The 23,451-nt window shown below is 39.2% G+C and overlaps 1 protein-coding gene across 8 annotated transcripts in view; it reads left to right on the forward strand.

Annotated features, from left to right (window-relative positions):
* Positions 1–401: 401 nt before the first annotated feature.
* The window catches only part of DCLK2 (doublecortin like kinase 2), a 136,875-nt gene continuing 113,825 nt past the window's right edge, over positions 402–23,451 (forward strand). For 7 of the 8 annotated variants that reach the window (XR_006888048.1, XR_006888047.1, XM_046657492.1 and 4 more), the window contains exons 1-2: positions 602–1,022; positions 19,721–20,055. Coding sequence is in view for 5 of the 8 variants with exons in the window: in XM_046657492.1 (XP_046513448.1) it covers positions 602–1,022; positions 19,721–20,055 (756 nt within the window). In the remaining 3 variants the exon portion in view is untranslated. Of the gene's footprint in view, positions 1,023–19,720; positions 20,056–23,451 lie in introns of all 8 variants that reach the window. The other variant, XR_006888049.1, reaches the window with a different exon arrangement.

The raw sequence follows: 23,451 nt of genomic DNA on the forward strand, positions 1-23,451 counted from the left end.
GAGCGCGCGCCGCCCCTCGGACAGGGCCCGGGGACGAGCGAAGCGGAGGCGCGGCATCCCTGGCCTCGGGCAGGGCGCACGGGCGGTTCCGGGCTGGCGCGACGCCCCTGCGGGCCCGCGACAGGCGTCTCTCCCACGCTCCCAGCCCCTCCCCGCCCTTCCCTCCCTCCCTCGGCGCGCCGGGGAGCACCGGCGGGCGCCCGAGCTTTGTGTGCGCCCGCGGGCCCGGGAGGCCCAACTTCGCGGCTCCGGCCCGGCTCCCAGGCGGGAGTCGTGAGGCGTGGCTGGGTGGAGGAGGCGCTTGGGGGGCGTGTGGCTCCCCGGCGGGCGGGAGGACCAAGCGAGCCGCGCCGGACAATAAGCTGGGCGGCTCGACGCTGCGGCCACTTTTAGGGGGGGCGCGAGGCGGCCGGTGCCTCCGCGGCTCAGAGGCCCCACCTGCAAGGAGAGGGCGGGATGCCAGAGCCAGGTGTCCCGGCGCCCTGAGGCCCCTCGCAGCCCTGCGGCCCTGAACTGGTTCTCGCATTAACAGTAGGCTACCTGGAGGCTTTGGCTGGGACCTTTTTCTTTTTTTTGGTGGGGAGCCCTCGGAGCAGCCGTGATGGCCAGCACCAGGAGTATTGAGCTGGAGCACTTTGAGGAACGGGACAAAAGGCCGCGGCCGGGGTCGCGGCGAGGGGCGCCCGGCTCCTCCGGGGGCAGCAGCAGCTCGGGCCCCAAGGGAAACGGGCTCATCCCCAGCCCAGCGCACAGTGCCCACTGCAGCTTCTACCGCACGCGGACCCTGCAGGCCCTGAGCTCGGAGAAGAAGGCCAAGAAGGCGCGCTTCTACCGGAATGGGGACCGCTACTTCAAGGGCCTGGTGTTTGCCATCTCCAGCGACCGCTTCCGGTCCTTCGACGCGCTGCTCATGGAGCTCACTCGCTCGCTGTCGGACAACGTGAACCTGCCCCAGGGCGTTCGTACCATCTACACCATCGACGGCAGCAGGAAGGTCACCAGCCTGGACGAGCTGCTGGAAGGTAGGAGGGGAGGGCCCGGCGCGGCAGGTGCGGCCCAGCAGGTGCAGTGGCCACCGGCCCGCGTGCACACGCCTGGCCCGCGCTGGGGACAGCCCGCGGGGTGTTTTCTAGGCGGCCCTGGGAATTCTGTGCTTCTGTCTGCTTTTCCGTAGGCTCTATGTGTGGGGCGCGCTCCCACATGTATTTATTTTCCCCAAGAGATTTGCCTTAAAAAGAAAAAATTCCTAACGGGCTCTGGTTGGTGACATCTCTCAAGATTGGCGAACTTGTGTGTGTGTTTTGAAGTGCGAACTATTTGAAAAAGTGGTTCTCCGGTGAGGATCTGGGTACCCTTCTAGCTAATAAGCTGTGGTTCAGCCTTCTGTGTGGACCTCGGTGCAGGCACCTGTGGTGGTCCAGCGTATGGGTTGTGCTCTATTCAGAAGCTGTGGTTGTGAAATGCTCTAGGTTGGCTGTCCTGGTTTGGCTTGCAGCAGAAGTTACATGAAGTCAGGAAGGGTGATCCCAGACAGTGGTTCTCAACCTTGGCTGCATCTTGCATCACTGGGGACTTTAAAAAATACAGTGCTTCCCACCACCCTCCCTCTCATATTCGCGTGTAATTGGTTTGGGGTGTGGTCTGGCCACCTGGAGTTTTAAAAGCTCCCCAGGTGATTCGAATGCGCAGCCAAGGTTGAGAACCACTGTGAAAGGGTTTTCCACTTTTGGTTGGTAATGAGGTGAATTAAGGTCAGTCTCTCTTGCCTCCTCCCCTACTGAAAGTAGCTAGTTAGGATGATAGAGACCATTGGAATCAGCAGTTGGGCCCTATTATAAATTATTGATCTTCTGGAGTCAGCTATGCTCTTCTCAAAGAGACTACTTGGCTGTATGTTGTGTCATGCTTGAATTCCTGCAATATTTACTCTTCTTTCCTTTTGGGGAGAAAAAGCATTACTAAGTAGTTAAGAACATATTTCCAGGTCTACACAGTACCTATAAAGATCAGACAGTACCCAAGTTTGTGCTGACTGCGTGTTTACAGTCTGCTCTCCTGCATCTTTCTTAATGCAAATGGCACATTGCATGTAGTCATAGCAATGTTGGCTTGGCAGGGAAAGGAAACTGAACATTGAGCCAACTGTTTTTCTTATATTATCTCATCATGTTCTTATGTTCTGAAGGCATTATGCCCATTTTACTCATGAGGAAACTTAAGCAACATGCCTTGTCACCCGGTACCTGCAGTATATGCTCTTTCATCTACCGTTTACCTCTAATAAGTTGATGTAGCTACACTGAGGAATCCTGAAAGTGGTTGAGTATTCTATTTAGTCACTGTTAGCAAAAGTTTTCTCTGTCCTGGCTGCATGAGGACCCAACCAAAATTAAGTTGTGTCTTTGGTGTACATATGTGTTTTTTTGACTGCTCACGTTCTCTTCATCAAGTGTGTGTTTTGGTTATAAAGGCTTCCTCAGGAGGTGATGACAATAGGAAGAGTATAAGTAAAATGAAGACACGTTGTTAAAAGGTCTTTATCACTTTTTGTCGTGCTATATACTTAAAAGCAAAATTTGCCTAGAAGTTTCAAAGCTGAGTAACCAGTTTTCTGACTGACCCAAGGCTAATTAGCAGCCCTGTGGAAGGATCAAGGCAATGCCTATGACTTGAGCACTTCCTACTCACATGCCCTTGGGATACTGTGCCTGGTGTGGTCTGAGGGTACACAACAATTTTAATATCCTTCTCTGAAGTAATCTTAACAGTGTATTTGCTACATGAAATTAATGGACTCCAAAGATGAATATCACCATAGGGAAGAAGATCAAGATGTCCATTATGTACATTAATTAACAAGAGCACACACCGTACGTTGAGTTTATCATTGCCCAGGCGGTGCATGGTCCACTGAGTCAAATTCTCAAACTGTACTTTCAACTCTAAATTGAAGGTTGACAAATTTCCTTCCAATAATTCATTCACTGATTTTGAGGGATGGGGGACCATAAGTATGTGTAGGGTCCAAATTACTCCACAGTATGGTAAACAATAATACAGTTATAACAAACATTTGTACAACAGAAATGTTTTCCTAACTGAGCCAATTACCCACTTGTTTCAGGCATTGTTCAATATAATAAAATTACTGCAAAAGAAGAAAATTTGTTCACTTCTTTTGTCATAGAGGCATTCTCTCTGACAATGGACCTTTGTCTAAGTCTTAAGTTTCTCACAAAATGTGTGGGATATCCTGTTGCAAGGCAGTTTTTGTTTTTTTGTTTTTTTTTTTTTTTAAAGATTTTATTTTTTCCTTTTTATCCCCAAAGCCCCCCGGTACATAGTTGTGTATTCTTCGTTGTGGGTTCTTCTAGTTGTGGCATGTGGGACGCTGCCTCAGCGTGGTCTGATGAGCAGTGCCATGTCCGCGCCCAGGATTCGAACCAACGAAACACTGGGCCGCCTGCAGCGGAGCGCGCGAACCTGACCACTCGGCCACGGGGCCAGCCCTGCAAGGCAGTTTTTAAGAAAGAATCATCAATGTTTAATATCAGTCGTTCAAAATTTAAATAGTTTCAACTTTTACTTAGAATTGTGCAGATGTTCAGATTTATCATGTAGAAGAAGCAACAAGCTACTATGACATTATTATTTGCATCAGTAAAAATAGGTTTGTGGTATTGCCCATGCTGTCAAAATTGACTATTTTATCTTAGTTCATTGTTTTTAATAAAGATTCTCTGATCCTATTTTTTACACCATTATGTTTGACTGTCCTCTCCTCTGTGTCTTCAATCCAGTGAAATTTGTAGTTTAGGAGATATTGTTTTTCCTAAACCATTCTTCTAAAATATTTTTAGTGAAGAATAGAAAGTGATGACTCAAGACAGCCCGGCATGAACACTCATTCAGAGGCTCAATGCTATTGAACTCAGATGACAAAAGAAATTTGCATGACCCAGATTTTTTCTTCTGCCCTTGACCTTGAGAGTCTCTAGAGACTAAGAACAGTGTTCAGGTGTTGGCTGGCACTCCTCCTGTGCTACACCAAACCGGCAGGCGTCTTCAGCCTATTGCTTTATCTTCCTTTGCTAGATTAATTTCACTGAATTGGTGCTGTGCATCCCTGTAATCCTGTTTATTCTAAAACTGAATGAAGACCTTTCTCTGAGGAAAACTGTGAGTAAAACAGTTAATGTTGGGAAAATCAGGTTGAGCTGCCTGAGGCCATGAGTCAACCAAGCTTGTAGCATCTCCGATAGATGACCGAGGATGTCCAGGTGACTTGTTCTTAAGTTCTCATGATCAAGGGTGAGAGTCAGAACTCCTAGTCTTAGTTTTGTTCCATGAGTATTCTCCCCGTCTGGACATTTTGGCTATATTTGTAAAATTTTGGTGTCCTGAAGAGATATGCTCAAGAAACAGTGACACAGTGCCTGACCAGGTCAGGATCCCTGGGTTTTACTGAATGTGGATTTGAGAAAAATTCACTTCACTTCTCCGGACCTCAGTGTCCTTTTCTGTTGAATGACAGATTGGCAGATCACCTCTCTAAGTTAGATCCCTTCTAATCTAAAAGTATATATCCTTCCCCTACCTAAGTAGTTATTTACTGAGTGTTTGATGGCCTGGGCTTCCTTTCCCTACCCAGAACCTATCTTCTAGAAAATTGATGAGGCTGCAGATGTCCTGTACCAAGCAGGGAATGGGTGTATGGTTCTCATGAAGTGTTTGTCAGGAGCCAAAAAACTATTAGCTACCTGTCTCTGCCTCTCTCATTCCAAGGTAAAATGTCATTTTATGTTATTTACTCAGTCAACAATAAATAAAGTTATTGAATTTTGGGGCACATAAGAGAATTTTGATTATTTTGATAAGTGATACTTCCATTCTTCCGTTAAGTTAACTTGAAAATTAGGTTGAAATAAGTTGAATTTAAGAAAAATCAGTTCTAAAGAAATCAAGCACTTGAAATTTCTGAGGTTCTCCTACTAAGTCTAGTTTATTGAATCTGTTTGGTTTAGTCAATCTCTGAAGATGTTAAACTAAAATGCAGTTACTGAGAAAGGCTTTAAGTAAAAATGAGTCTCCCAAAGAACCCAAATTATAGGGGTTTTCCCCCCTCCGTAACATAGATTTTTATGGTAGTAATAGAAAACTGAGCTCTTGGAACTTGTTATGGTGAGGAAAGAAACATAAACCCATGAATTACAAGATGTTTGCTCATAGAAAGTCAAAAGCAGTACACATTAGAGGTGTATATGGTAATTAGACATGGCAGTTTAACATTGAATTTTAGATCTGCAAAGCCTTTTCTACCTGGCAGACTCCTAGATTCTTCAAGACCTGGTTCAAATATTACCTCTCTATGAAGTCTCTTCCCAGACCTCAGGCATATTGGTCTCAAATAGTTGTTGATCGAGAGCCTATTTGTTGTTCTGTGTGCTGGGGGCATAATTTCTTCCCTCAAGATGCTCACATTCTAGAGGGAGAGAGATAGTGAGTGTGTACACACACACACAACACACATGCAAAGATGGTTCCAGCTGTGAAGTGCTGTAAATGAAGTGGTAATGAGATGAGGTCAGGAGGGCCACATTGGCCGGGATAACGAAAAAGGCTTCCGAGAGGAACAGATGTTGGAACCAAGGCCTGAGGTCAAGCTTATAGCTCTTCCCTCTGCTTATTCACAGCATTTTTCTTTACCTCTATAATAACACTTACCTTTATAATATTGGTATATTGGGTCTATCTTTTGCATTAAACTGAGAACATCCTGAGGTCTGGGATCTTGGACACACAATAAATTCATTGAATAAATAGCCTAGAAAACGATTTTACCTCTAAGTCCCTTGGTTACCAAGGGAAGTTTGAATATGGTTGTTCCTATATATCTGTGAAAAGATATATTTTTAAAAATTGGATTATATTTCAGATAAGTCAAAGATGCTATGCTAACTCATCATTGTGGAGAGAATGACTCTTCCATAATACCTGCTTCTATCAATCTGATTGTTCTCTTCATCTCATTTCCTTAAAACAGATTCAAATGGCTATAAAATAGCTGCATAATAAGCTCTTTCCAGAGGTAATGGGAAGAGAAATTTTCATTTGAAGAATAAAGAATTCTAAAGGGTTGGGAGAAGAAAGGCACTATTTGGGAGAGCATTTCTTATTAGAGTATGACACAATGATACTCTGGTAATTATAAGAAAAGATCAATATTTCATGAGGTTTTAAACTATGGAAACGGATATTTTATCATCCTGTGATGGGACATAAAGGAAAGTAGATTCCCGTAAGCAGTGGTTATCATACTGCTTTCTTCATTGCAGAGAGGGCCAGGGCAGTTGCCATGGGTCTGTACTGCCTGGCTGGGTCTCTTCTCCTCATCCACACCACCGCCCATGCTCCTACCATTTCTGTTTTTATCTCTTCTACTGATAAAGTAAATCACTACCCTAAGAATTAGGGATCCTTGTCTTCTCAGCTTTGCTACCATTTATTAGATGTGTTATATGCAATCATTACATGAGGTACTTTATATGTTTCTTCTCATTCAACTCTTAATAATACCCTGGATATATGGCTTTATTGTCTCCTTCATTTTACAGATGGGGAAGCTGAGGCTCAGGATAAAAAAATTGCCTCCTGGCACCAATGGTAAGAGGTGGGGCTGGAACTAGAGGCCCTTCTTCTCTGGCTTTTGAACTTCTATCTTCTTAAGTGCTATGTTCTACCACCTGTGAGGAAATGGGGTTCATTCCTACCCCTGAGGGTTACATAGATTGTTATAGATCAACAGTCCAGGGTTCCATCACTTCTGCAGCCAAATCTGTTAATCATTTATATGTGGACAATGAAGATTGCAGTAGTTCTTCAGTCACTGTAGGTGTAATGAAAGTTTTAGGATGTTTCGTGTATGGCTCCTGAAATAAAATGCATTATCCTATATACCTGCTAAGTAGGGTCTGTGCATTCAAATTCTGCAGAGTTGCCTTACTTGGTTTCCTCATCTGTAGAATGAAGTTAGATAATTGCTAAGGCCCTTTTCCTCTTTCAAGTTCAGTGATCTTGGGAAATGCTTTTGGGAGTGGGAAAGAGAAATGAACTTGGCTCTGTTGGTTCTATGTCCCTTTTTAAAAGTTGGCCAGATTTTGTGATCAGATGTGGCTATCTAGGTTTAGGTGGAGTTCTTAGAACCCTCAATAACCTACAGGAGGATCTTCTCCATAGAATGTTCTCAGGAAAGGGAGAAGTACAAACCTCGTGAAGGCTGGGACCACGATCATCTTGTTCATTTCTTTATCCCATGCAGCAAATACTTCTGGCACATGATGTTTGATGATTACTTTTACTTTTGTGTCGTATATAAGATATTTAATAGGTGTGAATAGGTGAATATAGGTGTTTTAAGAAATGTTTCTTAGTTAAGACAGCCAGCTGGACAGTTGGCTAGATATGTGGAGGTAGAATAAGTTCATGCAAAAGGCACATATTCCTTGACCCTTCATATTTCAGTTTTTAACTAAGTTTTTATCCAAGAAAAATGATGATATATTTACACTTTAGCAGTTTATTAATTTCACTAGTGTCTGAGATGACTGACTTGATTTTTCTCTTTAGACATTTGTCATAACCAAATTCTTGTACCTTTATTTCTTGTGTGTATTTAAATCCTAGGATTATTCTGAGTCCCCTAATATTTTCAGTGTCTGTTTTGAGTTAGTTCTCTGACATAACTAAAACTTAGTTTTGTTCACCTTTAGTGTTTCTTCTTATTTGAAGCATTGTCTTCAGCAAATTTATTTCATATATAATTTTAATACAATCTGGCACCTTTTAAATTCTGTGAGTTGGAAATACTTTAAGGCTAGAATTTAGATGAATACTCTTTCATTCCTTAGCAGATGCTATAGGGTGCCGGCCCTGTGGCCGAGTGGTTAAGTTCGTGCACTCTGCTTCGGCGGCCCAGGGTTTCGTGTGTTTGGATCCTGGGTGCAGACATGGCACCGCACATTAGGCCATGTTGAGGCGGCGTCCCGCATGCCACGGCTGGAAGGACCCACAGCTGAGAATGTGCAACCATGCACCGGGGGGCTAAAAATAAAATCTTTTTTTAAAAAAAAAAAAAAAAAAGAGAGATGCTATAATTTTTATTTTAGTCTGGGGTATTTTATTCTGTTTGCCATGTCTTCTGCAACCTAAAGTAGTAGACTAGTTATATTGTAATCTGTCAGAAGCTACTATGTTATAGACTGGAGGAATGGGAAAAATACTGGTTTGTGAGATCAACTTAAGTTCTTTTGATTACACTATAACATTTACTAACATCTCAAACAAAGTGACTAAAATAACCTACATTTATGACCTACTATGTTACCTGTTGTTTATATGTTGATTAAATTATAATCACTTGCAAGCAAAGTATATCACAATAGAAGTTATACAATTTTGTCATTGATTTCTCTCTTCTTCACTATGTATGTCTTACAAACTTCAGATTACTTTGTTAATTTTTAAATAATAACAATGTAATTATTTCTTAAAGGCAGTGATTGGTGCTCTCTTCCCCAATACCATTACCCGTCATTTTGGTCACTTTACTTAACTGTATTTTGCTTCATCTGCTAAAGAATCAAGAAAAAGGGGGCCAGCCCAGTGGTGCAGCGGTTAAGTGTGCACATTCTGCTTCAGTGGCCTGGGGTTCACTGGTTCAGATCCTAGGTGTAGACATAGCACTGCTTGGCATGCCGTGCTGTGGCAGGCGTCCTACGTATAAAGTAGAGGAAGATGGGCACGGATGTTAGCTCAGGGCCAGTCTTCCTCAGCAAAAAGGAGGAGGATTGGCAGCAGATGTTAGTTTAGGGCTAATCTTCCTCAAAAAAAAAAAAAAAAAGAAAGAATCAAGAAAAAGAAAAAAGAAGTTATGGAAACTTACTACTGGTTAATGCTCATGTTCGTCGAGCATCTGAGAGAGAAAACTTGAGAAATAGCTCAATGTAAACTCATCTCTTATTAGTGATCAAGGCCAATAACTAAAAGATTCCACTTGAACCTTATAATGTATATAAAACACTTAACACAGTCCTAGCATGCAGTGGCTCTTTAATAAATGGTAGTGGTTCTCAGCATCTTAAACCAAAATTTGTGTCCTTGTAACACCCCCCTGTAATTCTAGAGCCACCGTTTAGAGCTTTGTAAGCTCATCCTGTTTCTACATGGCAGCCCTTCAGACATTTTGAGACAGTGGTCATGCTTTCTTCTACTATTTCCCCTTCCCTCCCATCTCTGAACATCACCTCTGTTTTTGGATAAAATCTGGTTTCTGAATCCTTCATCACTTGCACTGAATCTTTTCAAGCCTTCTTCATTATCCATTACTTGCTTAAAACTGAGACCAAGTCTTCCTCTTAGACTCACAGTGAGATTTATGGGATGAAGGAGGAAGGTATTAAGCAAAGGTGTCCAGAAGTTGGGGAAGCTCTGTCGAGGAAAGTTTTACCTCTGCTCGGGTGGTGAGCTGACTGAAAGACTGACACTTTATCTATTAAGCACCAGTTTATTTGCAAATATTATTCGATGGGTGGGCACATTTTGATTTAAAAGTCTCTCTCTTAATACCCTTAAGATTGCAATATTTCTCAAACTTTAGCAATGTTTAAGATACTTAAAAATGAGAAACAATGTAAAAATCTAACAGCCAAGTTGCAGAAGCCCAGTATTACCTTAATTACTTTAATTACATTGTCCCTTAAATATTTACAAATATGAAAGTAGGTGTACCTTTGTGCATGTAGGTTTTACACACTGATACAAACCCCCAAAATTGGTAACGTAAATACCAACACAACTGTGTAGCCAAAAAAAAATGCAAAAGAGCAATGAAAAGCTACAGATATCATTTGCTCAAACTAAATTGGTGTTCCCAATGTGGCCATGGTACCACATGTTGAGTTTGGTGTATTGTATTTCAGAATGCTAGGTAATGAGTTAGTTTTGCACTGCTAATGATCCTTTATTCCTACAGAGTAAAATTATGTCCTCTGGCCTTAACTTGCTGTGAACATGTCTTTTACATATAAGTCTACTTTTTCCTCGTTAACTCCCAGCAAAATTACACTACTTGATGCCAGAAGAGTTGAGGCTGTGGACATAGAGTGGCCTGGCTGTACTTAATTTAGACGCAATCGTTCAGATGTTCCAGAAAAGGGTAATGTAAACATTTTAAGTCTTATCATCAAAATAAGCAGAGAATTAAAATTGCCATGGTAAACTCTTGTAGATTGTGGGATATAGTTGGTTCAGGTGTGAGGAACAAAAAGACAGATAATGGATCTGATCTATAGCTTCCATCCGACCAGGAGACTAGATACAATTTCTTTTTAAGTAGTAAGCTTTACAGCTTTTTGGTTAGGGAGTAGGAGATTTTTGTTTTTACTTTCACCTAATTTCTTTTGTCTTAAGTTAAATTTCAATGCTGAAACATGGATTTGTGGGCATACCTCTTCGCAGATATTCAGATGTTCAAAATACATTTTGTTCCCCCTTCTCAGTGGAAGGTGTCACAGACTGTACAGCTGGGAAAGGCAATTATATTCATTTTGTGAATTTGACAGCAATGGTCCAGCACACAGCAAATGAGTGCAGAGTGGCAACAGCATCCAGGCCAGAGCAGCGCACTTTGTGTTACTCCACTGATCCTATAAGTTTAAATTCTGGGCACTGTACAGTTTGGATAGAAAGCCCAATTAAGTTGTTCGCCACAGCAGAATACTGAATCAGCCTTACTTACCCTCACCCTGTATTTTTCTTAACCAACTGAGTGTGGAAACTCATTTCTGAGGTGTTTTAGATGGAGATATGCACATTATAATCCACCCAGTAGGACAAGACGTCTCACAAATGCTGTATTTCCTGAAGGACTTGAAACTGTCTTATAGATGCAACATATTCAGATTATTTTTCTTGGTTACCTTCCTTTGGAAATTTTTTTTCCTCAGTTCAGGAAGTTAGGAAAGAATTTAGGTTCCTAAGATTTTTGCTGATATTAGACCTACAGTGTCAGCTGTGCTTTCTCCTCTTTTCTCTGTGTCTTTCCTTTTCTGTGTCACCATATTCAAATCTGTGTATTTGGGTGGGGAGGGGCTGTTTCTGAAGCTTGAAGAGTCCTTGTACTTTAGACTTATAAACATATTTTCCTTTTCATTGTGAAGTTTGGTGTTTGCTTCGCCTCCAGGAGTTAGGTGTGGTCTCAATGTCTAAATTTTGTATAACTGATTTTCTGCCGTGAATGTCAAAATAGTTTGTAATTGCAAACTAATTAATGGTGTTAAGCAGTTAATGTAAATATTTACCAGAGGTAGATAGGAGACTTTACAGTAACTGATAGAAAAGTAGGCTAAAACATACTGTTGTTGAATTTCCAACTGCATAAGGTTACATGTAGCTATTTGTAATTTGTAACATTAAATTCACATTTTAAATGTTGAAGAGTTACTGCAATTTAGCTATTAAAAACATATTTTATATATATATAGATAGATATATGAGTGAGTGTGTACACACACACGCATATTCCATTGATTGAAAGACATATTACATTTACTGGAGCGAAAAAGAGCCCTGGAGTCTTGATGCTTTTGATAGTGAAGAAAAAATGTTGGTAGATACTCAGCAGTCCTCATATGCTGCTTGTTTTCCTTTGTGCCTTAGGTTGCCATTTGATGGACTGGCATGACCTAAGAATGTCTCAGCCTCCTAGGGTCATTCTATGTAAACAGCCACGCTATGCAAATGTTCTACCTAGAAGTAATGCAAGTCTAACCAGTGAGGTGTGTAGATTTGTTTTGGAAATACGCGTTATTTAAACAAACATGTTTTGAGTGCCTGTTACACGCCGGGTACTGTGCTCGATGTAGGTAGATGGAAGAGGGCACAGTCAGTTTTTTCAAGGAGCTTCCAGTCTAAGCAGTGGCTTGTAAGAAGAGATTGTTTTCAGAGTCGCTGTGAAATTAAAAAACCTTACCTACATGTTTTAGTCCCACCTTCCAGTGATCCTGGTGTAGTTGGACTCTGGTGAGGTCTGGGCATCTGTATGCTCAACAAAATCACCTGATTAAAAACAAAAACTCTCCACTAAGAACCACTGGAAGAGACAGGTAAAGAATAAATGATTATGAGCTGATAAGACATTGTAAGCTGAGGGTACAAAAAGAGCACTCAAGAGTGATGTAGTTTTTAAAATTTTATTTTAAAATTATAAAATATAATATACCTACAGAAACCTCATATAACATACATGCACAGCCCAGTGAGTCATTATGAAGTGAACACCTTTGTGACGACCAACAATGTCAAGAAACAGAGTACTGCCAGAACCTGAGATGCTCTCCCTGTGTCCCTTCCTGGTTACAACTCTTTCCATGGTACCAGTAGCCTGACTCTTGCTTTTCTTTTAGATTTTTTTTATTTTTCCTTTTCCTCCCCAAAGCCCCCCGGTACATAGTTGTATATTTTTAGTTGTGAGTTCTTCTAGTTGTGGCATGTGGGATGCCACCTCAGCATGGCCTGCTGAGCAGTGCCATGTCCACGCCCAGGATCCAAACCGGCGAAACCCTGGGGCTGCCGAAGTGGAGCGCACAAACTCGACCACTCGGCCACGGGGCCGGCCTTGACTCCTGCTTTTCTTTATATTTTTACCACCGATGAAGGCATCCCTAGTCAATATAGTTTAATTTGTCTGTTTTGAACGCTACAGAAATTGAATCTTATTGCAGGTATTCGTTTGTCATGTTTTGCTCACCATTGTTTGAAAAGTTCATCCAAGTTGTCACATAGAGTTCTTGTTTGTTATTTTTCCTTACTGTATAGTAGTACGTTATATGATCACACCATAATCTATGTATCTGTTCTGTTGATGGACATGTGGATTCATTCTCATCTTTGGCTCATGAGCAATACTTCTACGAATTGTTGAATTCACATACACACATGCACCCACACACATAGACACACTCTTACACATACTGGTGCTCATGTGCATGAGTTTCTCCAGGACATTTTCCTAAGGTGGATTTATGGGTCATGTGATGTATATGTTGTCAACTTACTGGATAATGCCACCCCATTTTCCCTAATGGATTGAACCAATTTAAAATCCTTCTGGCAATTGGGGCCAGCCCTGTGGTTGAGTGGTTAAGTTCATGCACTCTGCTTCGGCAGGCTGGGGTTATGCCGGTTCGAATCCTGGGTGCGGACATGGCACCACTCATCAGGCCATGCTGAGGCAGTATCCCACATGCCACAACTAGAAGGACCCACAACTACAAATACACAGCTATGTACCGGGGGGCTTTGGGGAGAAAAAGGAAAAATCAAAAAAAAAAAAATCCTTCTGGCAATATACGAAACTTCTCATTGGTTTATGTCCTTGCCAGGGGTGCTTAATCTTGACTGGTCAGTAAAAAAGAGGCAAGATGGGAGGAGAAGGAAAGTTATTTCAGGCACATAAGAAGGAATGAGAATAAGAAGATATGATGAGTCTGGAAGGAAATTGTAAATATACTGGTATGACACTAACTTAAGAACCTGTGGGAAAGTGGTGGGAGATGAGGCTGAAAGTGTATGATGTGCTGAGGAGTTTGGCCTTTATTCTAAAGGCAGTGAAGCAGGCAAAAGACATCAGATCTGCATTTTAAAAACTTGCTGTGACAGCTGTGTGGAAGATGAGGGGGTGAGGCCTAATATAGGGAACTTAGCTACTCTAATCTAGGGAGAAATAAGAGAAGACAGGGTTGAAGGAGATGGATTCCCGAGGTGCTTAGACCAAAGTCAACAGTTTTGCCAATTCTGTTGACTGTAGGGAAAGGGAGAAGACAGGCAGGAGCCTTGGGTTTTGCTTAGGTGACGGTATAGGTGGTGACTTCCTTCAAGTTGGAGGATTCAGGAAGAGGAGAGTTTGAGGTCAGGGTGGCAATAATGGAGAGTGAAGTTAGTTTTAGCCAGGTGGCATGTGAGATATCCATAAATAATCTAGTAGAGATGTTCTTTAAGTGGTTTGAACCCAAGAGAAGGGACTAGACTGGAGATGTCCTCATGGTATAGGTGGTAGTTGAAGCCATGGGGGTGAATGCAACTGCTCAGGGAGAGTCTAAAGATGATGCGGTGGATGGTTGGGAGAAGAAGATCTTGAAAAGCAGACCAAGAAAGAGCAACCAAAGAAGAGGCAAAACAAAAGAAATGAGATCATGGAAGCTAAGGAAAGAAGGATTTACAGGAAGAGAATCATAACTGTTGTCCAGTGCCCTCAGAAGACACCAACTGAAATTAGAAGATATGCTTTGCATTTGACAGTTGGGAAAGAAGTGCTTGGGGATCAGGGCATTTCAGCCAGGGGAGTGATGCTGCAGTCACTTAAGAGCAAATAGTGGCTGAGGAAGTGGGAGAAAAACAGATGAGGAGTGCTTTTTAACTTGGCAGTGAATAGAAGCCAGAAGCGCATTAGGTAGAGTGGGATGAGGAATGAAGAGACGGGAGGCTTTGTGTGTGTGTTTAAGGTGGGAGGCACTTGTATATAATCCTGTAGAGAGGGCTGTCTGGTTAAACAGAGGAGAGAGGAATGTCCCTGAAACCTCAGCATGAGGAGAGGGAAGAACCCAAATCCTGGTAGAGGGACTTAATGTTGAATGGGAAGTGGGTACCCTTATCACTGAAAAGGAAGAGGAGATGGGAAAAATTGACACAAACTGAAATAGATTTGTAGGATTAAAGGTTTTCAGAGGACAAAAGAGTGGGGATTTCCTGGCTTTTAATAGCCCCTTGGCTCTCAATAGGAGGCAATTCGTTTGGTTGAGTAAGGATGCAAGTTAATGGTTAACAAATACCCAGGTTGTATTACACAATTGTAGGCACCCTTTGTCAACCTGCTAAATATGAAGTAATACAGAGTGTCTTTGGACAAAATGTCAGTGGTAAGAAGCCATAGCCATGCTGCTGTAGAGAGTTTTAAAGGAAATTCAAAGACTTTGTATTCTGTACTGTGCTTGAAAACATTTAAGTTGTATAACCACCTTATGCTTCTATTCATCCTCCTCCTACACAGAAGGCAAGTACTTTTTGTGTGGATTATTCACATGTTCATAATTTTCAAAATGATTTCCTCCCAATCTCTTATGGTCAAAGAACTTTTATTAGAGAGAACTGTTATTAGAGAAAGAGAGTATATGTATGTGTGTGTGCATGTATATCAATTCTTCTTAGCCAGAGACGACCAAGAACATGCCTGTAGTTGAAGAAGTGGAGTTTTTTACTTATTGCAGCAAGAAAGAATGGACATTATAGGATACCACGGGACATCTCAGTAAGAGGCTGTTAGACCTATCATTGAGTTTGGGCTTTGGTTGAGTAAGTTCAGGAGGATCTAAGGAAGCAGGGACTCATTCTGTATTGGGTACTGTCAGAAGGAGGGACAACTCTATGATTGGTTATCTCATGAAATCTTATTTATAGGGAGGGCAGACTAGGTTGAGGAAAATCTGTAGTTGGTAAAGAAGTGTCAGTCACTCACTGAGTGTAAAAGGGAGATGTTTGGTATTTTGTGGGTTGCATTGTGACCTTGTTTTTGTGTCACTTTATCATAGTCTCAGAATGACTTCATCTGAAATAGGTGTTCTGTGAGATTATATCCCACAGAGGAACTCAGGTCTGTGAGTGTCAGACCAGCTTGTAATAACATTGATGTCTGGCTGTGAACGTCAGATCTATTCTGGATGTCAGAGACTGCTTTATTTTACATATATCCATATACGAGAGATATATACACATACATTTATATCTTTAATTTTTATTTCTTTTAAAAATTTTATTGAGGTAACTTTGGCTTGTAACACTATAAATTTCAGGTGTACATCATTATATTTCAACTTCTGTATAGACTGCATCATGTTCACCACCAAAAGTCAAGTTTCCATCCGTCACCATACATATGTGCCCCTTTAACCCCTTTTGCCCTCACCCCTTCCCTTCTGATCACCACCAGTCTGTTCTCCATATCTGTTTATCTTCCATGTATGAGTGAAGTCATACAGTAATTGTCTTTCTTTCTTTGATTTATTTCGCTTAGCATAATACCTTCAAGGTTCATCCATGTTGTCATAAAGTACATGATTACATCTTTTTTGTGGCTGAGTAGTATTCCATGTGTGTATATATCACATCTTCTTTATCCATTCATCCGTTGATGGGCAATTAGGTTGTTTCCAAGTCTTGGCTATTGTAAATATTGCTGCAATGAGCATAGGGGTGCATATATCTTTTTTTAATTAGTTAACTCTAATTTTTAAATGAGATGCTTATCCTTTCCTTGTTTTGGTGAGTGTAATTTTAATATGTATTGGTAAGAGTTTAAAAAATTCTCTCATAATGTAATATTTTATCAGTATATCAAGACTTATTACCTTAGGATATATTTTTCCAGCTGTATCAGTAGTATAAAATGCAGTGTCATTTGGAAAACTTGTTATATATCCGGGGAATGAGCAGAAAACAGAAGATTCTTGCATTGATCCAGGTGGGAAGTGGGTGGCAATGAGAGCAGAGAGGAGGGGCAGTTTTAGAAATATTTAGAAGATAGTGTGGACAGAACTTGGTATCAGAAGGTAGTGTGTAGGGAAGCCTGGAGAGTGAAGGATGATGCCTAGGTTTCTACTGACTACTTTGAGTAGGAAGTGATGTTCCTCATTAGAATGGAGAGGAAGGGAGAAGTGACAAGTTAGCAGGAGGGTAGCAAATCTTAAATAAGAATCCCTTCAGTAGCATGAATCTGGTTGGGAGGATGCTGATTGCTTCTAATTAATTTTGTATGTGCTTAGTATCTAACAGAGAACAAAAATTTATTGTTTAATTAACAGCAAGAGCTGTTAACTTCCCAAGCAACCAAAATCTTAAATTCTTTTGTCAGCATATTCTCTCCCTATAGGCAAATCTATGTAAGTGACAAAATTACAGTTAGGAGGTTGTTTGATCTGGGTGGGGACATAACTAGGGAAGCTAGCCTGAGTATCTTGATGGCTGCTGTTATCAAGGTATGACATCTGTATTGTGGGGATTTATGCACCCATTATGCAGAAACACAGGTCTGATCTCAAAACCCTGTCTGGAAGCTTTGTGCTGAAATGTTGAGTGCCAGGGATGCCAAAGTGGGTTTCATATCATGTCAGTGCCTAGCACATGGGCTGGCGCATAGTAGGCGCTCAGTGCATATTGTGAGGGGGAGTCTAGGTGTAACAGAAGAGTACCCCGTAAACTATAATTTGGGTCGGCCATGGGTACAGGCAAAGGGTGAGGCTCTGTCTAGCAGACATTTGCCAGCCCTAGTTCAAAACTTTACATTTTTATTACAGAACTGATCCACAAGTTTTTAATAGAAACATTATGAAGGAAGGAAGGGAGAGAGGGAGAGAATTAAAATTTTTCTGTAACCACACACAAATAAATTAAAAGACAAGCTTCCTTTACCTATTTTCATTCTGATATTCTGAACCCATGTAAAGAGGCAAAATACAGAGGAATCTAAAAGGCACCTGTCTTGGTTGATTTATTAGCTGTGCAGGGACTAGGTTGATCAAGGAAACTGACATATTAAATTTGCTTTTCTTTTGTTTCTTTTTGCCCTTGTCTCTTCTTTTTATATTTGGAAAAGTTTTCCCCCAGCTGACTTCTTCCTGCCCTTAAAAAAAAAAGTCACTTTTGCTTCCTGAGATTCCTTTTTTTTTCTTCCATCTTAATATTTTAGGTCAGAATATACAATTAAATTTTATCATAGGTGAAAATAAGAAGAGCTTTTCAGTGTGAGAGTTGCTTTCTCTGTAAAGTTAAAGGAAAATCACAATTGTTTATTTTAGCTCATTAATACATGCATGTGATGTATAGTTATGTGTATATATATGTATTTTTTCCAAAGATTGGCATCTGAGCTAACAACTGTTGCCAATCTTTTTTTTTTTCCCTGCTTTTTCTCCCCACATCCCCCCAGTACATAGTTTCATATTTTAGTTGGAGGTTCTTCTAGTTGTGGCATGTGGGATGCCGCCTCAACATGGCCTGATGAGCAGTGCCATATCCGCGCCCAGGATCCAAACGGGTGAAACCCTGGGCCCCGCAGCGGAGCCTGCGAACTTAACCACTCGGCCACGGGGCTGGCCCCCTATAGTTATATTTTATTAAATTTATACCTATTTTTGAAATTACGTGCATTTTCCCACACAATTACACTGTGAAAAATGATTTAGATAAACCTACAGAGATGAAAAATCGCTGAATGGTGATGGTTGGGCTGGACTTCCGATGATTGGTGTAGAAGCATCGTTAAAGCTGCAGCTGGTTCCCTAGTTTTCAGGGGCAGTGGCCTCATTATACCTTTAAATGGAAGACTGCTCCACGTCTGCCTGATCTTTTGCTGACTTGTTCATGTGCTGTTGGGAGTTTTTGAGTTCTCTATTATTCAGGATTTGAAGAACCTCTTGATAATAGTTAAATATAATATTTATATTAATAGATTTTCCGCAGGAATTCTCTTTCACTATTTTGGTTATTTTTGTTTTAAGCATTTGCAGCATATAAGGCTTGTATTGTGTAATTGTTATGTTAAGAATGAGATTATACTGAATATGTGAAAAAATAATGGATTTCTCTTTGAGTTAGACGATATCTTAGAGAAAATCTTACCATGTAACCCCCTTATCTTATATATTAAAAAGTTACGACTAAAACAATTCAGTGACTTCTGAGTTTACTGAAAGAAAAATTATGATTTTTAAACATATAGTTATGAATTATGAGTTTTCAACATATAATTATGAAGAATTATGATTTTTCAACATGTGATTTTGGAATTTAAAATTAATGAACATTGAGTCAGTAAACCAACTGACAAATAATATAGTTTTTATGTTTTACTTAAAAAAAATTAAGCTGAAGGCTGCATGAGTGATAACTACATCGTTTTAACTACTTAACGTTCTTTCCCATTTAGGTAGATATAGAAGAGATTGTCTATTTAAACTAATTATTTTAAATTCACATTCTTTAATTAAGGAAAAAAATGCCTAAGGTATGTTTCTTTGAGCTATCAAAACTCTTCCTTCGTTTTTGCAGTGCTTCATTAATCGAATAAATGAACCTGTAACTGAATATAATTTAGTTAGCTATGTGAAGATATAGTCTTTGATTAGGACTGAAATCTGTAATTGTAAAGAAGAGGAAAATAGTTTTATTTTTTTACGTGAATATATTATATTGTGATAGTTATTTCTTCCAGAATGATATTTTTTAAAAAATTAAGTTAGTAGACTTTTGGAAGTAGGAAGTACTTTAGAATTCATCTGGGTTAACAACTTCACTTTACAGATGATATTGAGAACCAAAGAGTAGAGGAACTATTAGGGTGACACGTTTGGTCAAAGTAAAACCTGGATCTCTCAATAGTTTCTTTGTCCAGTGCTTTTCATTTTGTAATGTATGTAATTATCTCAAAATCATTCTAGATGCTATTAAAAAGAAAGAGAGAGTGGAGAGAATGCCCAAGGAAAAGGATGTGAATGCCCTTTCAGTGAACCTATGAAGTGCATCAGTTCACATAGTGGGTCTCCAGCATTCGTTCAGATACAATGCATCTGTAGTGGGGATAATCATGCTAATAAAATTGATTTTTGCTTTTTAGGTGAGAGTTACGTGTGTGCATCGAACGAACCATTTCGTAAAGTTGATTACACCAAAAATATTAATCCGAACTGGTCTGTAAACATCAAGGGTGGGACAACCCGAGCCTTGGCTGCTCCCTCCTCTGTGAAAAGTGAAGTGAAGGAAAGTAAAGATTTCATCAAACCCAAATTAGTGACCGTGATTCGAAGTGGAGTGAAGCCTAGAAAAGCCGTGCGGATCCTTCTAAATAAGAAGACTGCTCATTCCTTTGAACAGGTCTTAACAGATATCACCGAAGCCATTAAACTAGACTCAGGAGTGGTCAAGAGGCTCTGCACACTGGATGGAAAGCAGGTGAGACGTTTCTAGCCCCCAGTTCTCCATCTTACTTTTAAACTCTCCCTGTACCATGGTGGTTACATATTTGACAATATGAATTTCATAGTCTGTTAGAAATTATTCTAGTAGTCCTACTTGAGAAGAGTGTGTGTGTGTGTGTGTGTGTATGTATGTATATGAATTAGTCTTTATCATAAAAAATGTATGCGGCTTACCTGTCTCTACCTGAAGATCTCAAAAGTGAATTCAGAGAAATCAATAATATACTTCTTATGGTCACTGGATGGAAAGTGTAAACTTCTGAGGGAAAAGTGTAAGTTGATGAGCAGTATACTTATGATATGTGGATACTGCATATGTACATGTAATATATTTATGTATGCTATACTCAAAATGTGATTTGTGAAAAAGGGCAAAATGATATAGACATAAAAAATTAAACAGATAATCTGTCTGCCTATGACAGTAATGGGTACCCAAAAAAAAAAAAAAATGTGTAAGTTGAAGAGGCTTCCTAAATTACGTGGGATGTTCTCTATTTAAGAATATCTATTGACTAGTAGAGTCATTATGAGTTTGGGTAAATCATAGGAGTAAAAATAAAAGATATTTAACATTTTTTAAAAAGCTTTCCCTGCCCACTTACGTATAATATGGAAAATGCATTTCAAAGAAAGTGCTTTTATAAAAATGTCCATATGAGTTTCATAGGGAACAATGGAGATAATCAACATTTCTGAAAAATATACACAAATTACATAGGAAATGCAAGTCAAATTATGGTAACAATATACCAGGAATCTAATGGACTAAAAAAAAGGGCAAATCGAAAGACACACGAATATCAATTATACAGAAAATGAGTTTCACCACTGATTATCATTCCTAAAAAGAAACATGTGGCTTCTGAAGTGTATTTTTTTCTAATTTTAGTAAAGTTAAATTGTTTATATTTACATTGTATTAAACATTATAGTTTCCAACATTCAATTTGTTTCTTCCATTTTGTCTCTTCCCTCTAACATACTTAATTTGTTTTGCAGTATTTGGCTCATGTAGTGCTGAGAATGAATAATAAAAAACACTGGGGCAGTGTCTTCTGGAAAAACACAATTAAAATAGTTTTCTAATTTCCTAAGACCAGATCTAGTTACTAAGTCTTACTAGGTCTTACTAGGACTATAAGGATCCTTCTAATTAGTTAATGGTTAGAAGGCGTAACACTTCATTGCAGCCTGCCCCAAGTACAAATGGAAATAGACACTTTACAAATTGAGTTAATGGCACAGCACAACACAAAACACCTTAAGATTCATTTTGCAAGTAAGTGAAAATATTTAGACTATGAGACAGAAAGGAGATTTGGTAAATAATTGATTCTTGGCAAACACAGGGAAGACAGGAAATATAAGGGACAAATATTTAAGATACCTAACAAAAGCAAAAATGAAAATCATAAATACACCAAATTAGAAAACATAAGTGTTTAGTAAATGGAAATGAGATTTTAAAAATTGAAACTCAGATTTGTAAATCTCCAAATGTTCTTCAGGGAAAATATACGTGAAATGAAGTTGAACATCTAATTGAAATAGTAATCGTTGAAATTTTAATAGTTATCTAAAAATTTGTCTTCAAAAAGGCACTAGACTAGAAATGTTTATATGTAAAAATGTTAACTAAAGCACAAACAACCCCAAATCGTCAATGTATTAAAGAATAATACACCGCTATAAGTAGGACTTAAGGACAGAAATTAAAGGATGGCTTACTATTAAGAAACCTGTTTCTACATGAGATCTAGAGGGTGGAGAATAAGAGCACACATTGTCCCAAAAAGATGTCACAAAGGCATTTCAAAAAATACAAAATCTATGTTCAGTTAAAGATTTAGTTATAAAAATGGAAGGTGAATTCTCTAGTACACTAAAAAAAAAAAAAAGAAGGAAAAAAGAAATTCCTGTCTGAAACAAAAAGCCCATGTATTGGTGAACAAGTGAGATACTGGAAGTATTTCCGTGACAGTCAGGTCCAAGATAAGGACACATGATAGCACCAGTATTCAACGTTCTTTTATATATATTCTTCCTGATTTTTATTTATAGTTTAATTGTCACTTCAATGAGACTCTAAATAAGATTTTCTGGGTAATGGGAGGAGGGATACCTGACAAAGTGATTTTAAAAGTTAATCTGGAAAAATAAGCAGGAAAATTTTGGAAATAATGATGAATGGGCTCTCATGCTATCAGATACTAAATCATCATCCTCATACCACGCCAAAAATAAATTCCAGGTGTTTTAAAAATATAGATGTCAAAATGAAACAAAAGAACTAAAAGAAAATATGTCAATGGTTATGTTGAAATGGGAAAGAATTTTCTATGCGTAAAAGTAGTGGGAAAATCACAAAGGGAAAAGTTGGTTGGACAACATAAAAATTAAAAATTTCTAGGTGTCATAAGGGTTTATGCTTTTATATTGAGTTATAGTAGTTTAACATGAAAAAAACTAACGCTAAAATGAAAAGATGGATAAAAGACCAAATAGACAATTTGAAAGGGTAGAATTATAAATACTAGCATAAAAAAGTTGTCTTACTGAAAAGTTTTTAAGTAAAGCAATGAGATATTATTTTTAATATTTTAAATGGACAGGTTTTTATAAAAGAGAGTGTCCACTTTTTTTAATATGCAGTGAATTGACATTCTCGAAGACTGATGGAAATGTAAATCTTTACAGAAATCTTAATCTTTATAAATCTATATAAAGATTTATAAATCGTTATAGAAAGCAATTTGTTTTTTACAACTATAGAAATGTTTTTACTATTTGAAGTAATAAATTAATTTCTGTGGATTTATCCTAGATAATGTGAAATGCAAACATAATTATGCATAAGAATTTTCATTCCAGCAATAAGAGCCAAAGATTGGAAACAATTTAAAATCCCCAAAGTAGAAAACAGGTAGACAATATTACCGTAGAATTCCTATATAGTGGCCATTGTAAATTATGTTTGGGGGTATGTTTAAAGACATGGGAAGACGTTAAGTGGAAAAAGCAAGGAAAAAACTCTATAGTATGTTTTCAATTTTGTGTTAAGAAAGAAAAGTAGAGGAAGAATTTTTTTTTTAAACTAATTCAGAAGGAAACAAGCTTATAGTTGCCATCAGAAATCCAGTATTTGCTGTTCTGATTTCCACTACTACTTCTTCATGTCTGCTTAGAAGCGAGAACTCAAGCACTGAGAAAGAAAACAAAGACTGATTTCAATCAGATTGCAGAAATTAGAACATTGTGAGTTAATCCTTGAAATTTTGGTATGTGGCTATGAAATGTTGCTGAAAGTATCTGTTTTGTCGCTGTTTATGTCTTATAGAACTTAATTTTAAAACTTTCAAGTAAACAT

Source organism: Equus quagga, chromosome 3, assembly GCF_021613505.1.
Source record: "Equus quagga isolate Etosha38 chromosome 3, UCLA_HA_Equagga_1.0, whole genome shotgun sequence".
In the NCBI taxonomy this organism is placed as follows: domain Eukaryota; kingdom Metazoa; phylum Chordata; class Mammalia; order Perissodactyla; family Equidae; genus Equus; species Equus quagga.